Raw genomic sequence first — 5130 nt, forward strand, 5'->3', positions numbered from 1 at the left:
GCTTGCACAGAATTGCTAAATAGCTACCACTACATGTTGTTAGCATCAAAAACAAACCTTTCCTTAGTATTAAATGGTGACCTATGAACCCTGCGAGCATGCAGAGCAGTGAAATTTCATCAGACCTGCTCCAAAATACCAACACATCTGACATTAGCATCTAACCTCCTGACCTGCACCAAAGTACATGTTGAAAATAGCATTAAAATACTCCCATATCCTGCCTCACCACTATGTTTACAACTGACATCCCACACCAGTACCAGCATAGTCCTCACCACAGCACCACTCCAGCTACATCCCGACCGGCTCGGAATGACTTGTCCACTCCATCCTACATCATGTATTCACACCTACACACCTTGGTCAGTTGGGCTATCTTTTTGCTCATCTTCAAATGCAGGTCTTGAGTGTATTCCAGCGTCAACGTCCCGTCGTAGAACATGCTGGACGTTGGAGAGGGGGTATATTTGGTGCTGCTAGTCGAGGTGTTGTACGGAGGCTGCCAACCTGAACCCGTCGCCATTTTCACGGGGAATAAACCCAAACACGACGCTTTCAACTTAAATAAAATGGAGCAGTGGCCGCTACGCGTTAAATCCTCTCATCGTTGTGTTTGTAGTTAATCTTCCGTTTCAGCGACGGAGAAAGACGGGGAGCAGGGAGAGCGGGTCGCGAGACCGTCCCGTCGCACGCATCCGCAACGGGCGCGAGCCCTCGGAGTGATGAGAGAGGCGGAGACGCGCGCCAGATGCTCAGCCAATGGCAGGTTCAATTGGCTGTCTATGGCCGTAGCCTTTCTTTAACTGTCTATAGCTGCAACACCGCTTTCTCTTTCTCTGACTCCTCCATACATCTGTGGCTGTTAAAGTGTTTAATTGAAGACTGATAACAGCTAGCGAGAGCTGTCATCATTGAAATCATTCAATTAATTCATCAATATTGAAAGTTGTTGTCAGAGCTGTATAAATTGATAAAAAGTAAAGATATTGTTGTGAGTTATTGTGACAAGAATGAAGCCAGATGCCTGCACACTATTTTATTTCCGACATGTTTTATCTATTTAATTATTAATATTGTGTTAATCTCGTATTATTGCCGGGTATTTTATTATTGTTGTTTTAAAATTGTCTGATTTCATTGTCTTAAACTGCAGTCCTGAAACTATGCTGCAATGTGTAAAGTAAAAGCACGTATTATTATAAGATAAGGTGAGACCCAGAACGTTCTGGGAACGTACGTTTTTGGTTGCGGGAACGTTCCCCTAACGTTGTAACCTTTGGAGAACGTTCCCCTAACTTTCCCCTAACGTTGCAACCTTTGGTTCCCCTAGCTGTCTTTTTTTCACATTCAAATGTTTTACTTTTTTAATTTTTTACTTTTTTCCATTTTAAAAATAAATCTGTACTCATACTTCATAACCTGTAGTTGTTCTTTATCACTAAACAGTAGCCTACACTCATTCCGAGTGTCTGCAATTAATTTATTAAAGTCTGAAATTGAATTCGAAGCAGTCAGAAATTTACAAATAAACAATCTGGAATATGTGAAAGGAAAATGTAGCTTTGGCTTGAAAACTGTAAATGTATGTTTATGTACACTTTTGAATATTGCATTACACATCACGCTGGAGACGCTGAAGCAGTGACTTATCTTGCCCTGACATCTGCTGGTAGGATGTAGGAACTGCAACATGATTATTAAAGGATCAGTTTATCCACTCAATAACATAGAAAATGAAGTAATCGCTTGCTTACAGGCTTCTGTATGGGTGTTTTTGCACAAGTGTATATATGTGTGTGCATGTGCATAAAAGACAAGGCCTGACATGACATCACTATTCCTGAAGCTGCATTTTGAGTCTCCTAGCTGATAGTTTTGCTTTTATAACATCAACTCCAGTTGGATCTACTTTTACATCAATTTGTGCCAAATTTGGGTCTAGACATCCACTTATAGGTGCAGCACTGATGTCTCTGCTACGTTATCTTAAACGGAGCATACTGCATATCACGTTGAGTGCCTTGATCAAATGGCAGAAGGCCTTCTTTTAGATCTGTTCCCAGAATACAGCCTGGGGTGTGACTTTCCATCCATTTGCCTGATGCTAATTTAAATACTAATTTATAATTTAATACTTGTGCTTCTGATGCCAACACTTTCAAATAATTTCCGATAAGAGAACGTAGAAGTAGTCCATTTATTTGTTTGTGGTCTTGTGTGTCTTTTTTTAGTTTTTTTAATTTGAGTGCCTTTTCATGTGTCTGACATGTAAGTTATGGTTCTAATAGTTGATTATGGTTCTGTAACATCATTTTACATAATATTTTTGCATGTTATGTTTCATTTATTAAGCAACAAAGACAGATTTTTGTTAACAAAATGTTCTTTCTGAACATCAATGACATTCAAAACGGTGACAACCGATACAGACATACAACATGTGTATACACATGTGTATTGCAAACAGACCTAAGTACTACACAGATAACACCTGCCTCTGCACCACCACTAAAGTGAACGTAAAAGAACTACAAAATATATAAATGTATAAATGTATAAATGCATATGACACTGTTGTATAAACCCACACAAACAACAGACAGAGACGGCATATAAAAGGTTTGTGATTAATTCTGTATGGTGACGTAACCAAGTGGTGTCCCATTTCATAGGGGTTTGTTTTCACCCGTAGGGGGTAAGGGGTAGGTGTAAGATGGAGAAATGAGATTCAGCCTAAACTGAATCACTTTAGTGGATTTAAAAGGATAGTCCATCCAAATCACAAAAATAGTATTTTCTTACTTTTTGGTATTGCTATGCACCCATTTCAGTTTTACATGTTGAGGGTTTGAGATATCCAAGATATTTGCAGATTATTTTGTGAATGTACTACTCCAGCAATAATACCAATACTATTTGTTACATTAGGAGCGTTGCTTTGACTGAGGTGTCTTAGCAGGAAAGAAACATCTCACACAAACCGAGACCTAGTTCCAAAGTCCTATGATTATTCCCTTCATTTCAGCTCTAACATATCACAATATTATGCTGTGATGCATATCAATATTGGGTTCCACAGTTCAACAACATTGTTTCTTTGAAGCAGGACCAAAGGCATTTCGATAGTAAACCCACACCACAATTGCATATCACTTGTCACTTCAATTAGGCGATCGAACTGGATGAAGCATGACAACAAATTACAATCCATAAATCCTGACAACTCCTCTTCTCAGACAGGATGGAGTGTCCCTCTGGGGCAGCTGGGGGGGGGGGGGGAAGGCAAATCAATCGGTGCCTTAAAAGTATTGAATTCCACCCTACCGATGAAGGCATTACACATCTTAATAACACTTTTGGTTCTGACAGCAGTTTAACTTGATAAGAAGAAAAAAAAATTGAAAAACATCTAACAAAAATGCCCTGACAAGTACTGTATTCATGACGAATATTTCTAACACACCTTCTAAAACTGATGTAGGTTATTATTAATATAATTAATTGGTTAGTATTTAAAAAAAAAAAGCATGAACATGTTTTATTAGGCCCAAAGGGACATTTTTTAATACTGTAGATATTGCTTCACTTGATCTTCATGTCCTCTAGAGGACAGTATTTCCTTACTAATACTACTCACAGGACCAACATAACAGCACACAGGTTATTTTAACATGATGTCCAAATTGCAAGAATCCGTTTTTTCAACTGGCTACTCAACATTTTTCTCCCTGTCACCGCATAATGACCCCCATCACCACACACCCACCCACCCACCCAATCCTCCCTCCTTCTTGCCCCACCCTCATTGGATTGACACCATTCTGCTGCATCGGTTTGGTGAGGAGTTCACCTGCACACCTGCACTGCCAGGTGTGGACGGTTTAATTTAAAATGGATAGTTTTATTTGCAGACCAGAAGGTTTTCGGTTCTTCCTACAATGAGCATGCTTTGCTAGACGCAGTTACACAATGCTAGACAAGCTTAATTTCATTTTGGACTCAACTGCTTTGTTTTCTCACTTTTTTGACCTATATACGCTGGCTGAAATGGATTACATGGACTGTTGAAAGAAAGTGATAAATATTCACATATGTACTTATGTAAACTACCAACTTAACTTTCCATAGTCTTGGAGAGTTTAATACATAACAATTCATCATATTTTTACTAGAGGATCATGTTGGCTCTGTAAAGGAACTACAGCTACAGCTACAGCTGTCATTTACATAGTGGAGGACAAAGTACACATTGAAGAAAAGGTATATGCTACTTACTTTCCACCACCGGCAGCCAAATATGAACATGTCTGGAAAAAAGTAGCTCAGGATAAATAAAGTGTTTTTCTATCCAATTTGTTGTGCTTGAATGACTCCTGAAGGCTTGAAGCGACGGGGTTACTACGAGTTAACTAACAGATCCAATTGCCAAGTGCACATGGAGCTTTTATAAGTCATGAAAGGATAAAACAGTGTGCGTTAAATGTGATGACAGTGGGAACAAAAGCAGCAAACAGATGACCTGTTCCAAACAGCGTGCTGGGATGCGTTGAGATTCGATGAGATGAGATATACTTAATTGTCCCCTTAGGGAAACTTATCTTGAGCTCAGCATCACTGCTTCACAGAGCACAACAGCATCCTTCAAACAATACGTTTTTACAACTGGTAATGTTTTTAGTTTCCTATTTACAGGTGTGGGAACATGAACACTATCAGGACTTTATGAGCAGATGCAAGATGCCACAAACACCAGCAATTAGACACAGAGCATCTATTGATTGGAGGGGGTGCATTCTCTTTGAAGTCTACCCATCCATCGATCCGTCCATCCATTCATCTGTTCACCCATCCATCCATCCGTCCATCCTTCTGTCCATCCATCCATCCATCCATTATCTAAATCGGCCTTCCCTGCTCATATTGATGGCTACATCTGATAGGTCTCCAGTCTTTCAGACAATAAACCACTTTCATTTGAAACGACATTCATGAAAACATGAGAGGATGAGAGGTGAGAGAGAGATGGCGATAGATAGAGAGATAGAGAGACAGAGAGAGAGAGAGAGGGAGAGAGAGAGAGAGAGAGAGAGAGAGAGCGAGAGAGAGCGGTGCATTGGTAGAGGAAAG

At 39.8% G+C, this 5130-nt stretch overlaps 1 protein-coding gene across 4 annotated transcripts in view; it reads right to left on the reverse strand.

The window, feature by feature from the left end:
• LOC117939192 (protein FAM184A-like) overlaps positions 1-721 on the reverse strand; it is a 41369-nt gene extending 40648 nt beyond the window's left edge. For 3 of the 4 annotated variants that reach the window (XM_034864256.1, XM_034864255.1, XM_034864258.1), the window contains exon 1: positions 362-721. In XM_034864256.1, the coding sequence (XP_034720147.1) occupies positions 362-526 (165 nt within the window). In that variant the 5' untranslated portion in view covers positions 527-721. The remainder of the gene's footprint in view (positions 1-361) is intronic. The other variant, XM_034864257.1, reaches the window with a different exon arrangement.
• Between the last annotated feature and the right edge of the window lie 4409 nt (positions 722-5130).

The sequence above is a fragment of the Etheostoma cragini genome, chromosome 24 (genome assembly GCF_013103735.1).
Source record: "Etheostoma cragini isolate CJK2018 chromosome 24, CSU_Ecrag_1.0, whole genome shotgun sequence".
Lineage (NCBI taxonomy): Eukaryota > Metazoa > Chordata > Actinopteri > Perciformes > Percidae > Etheostoma > Etheostoma cragini.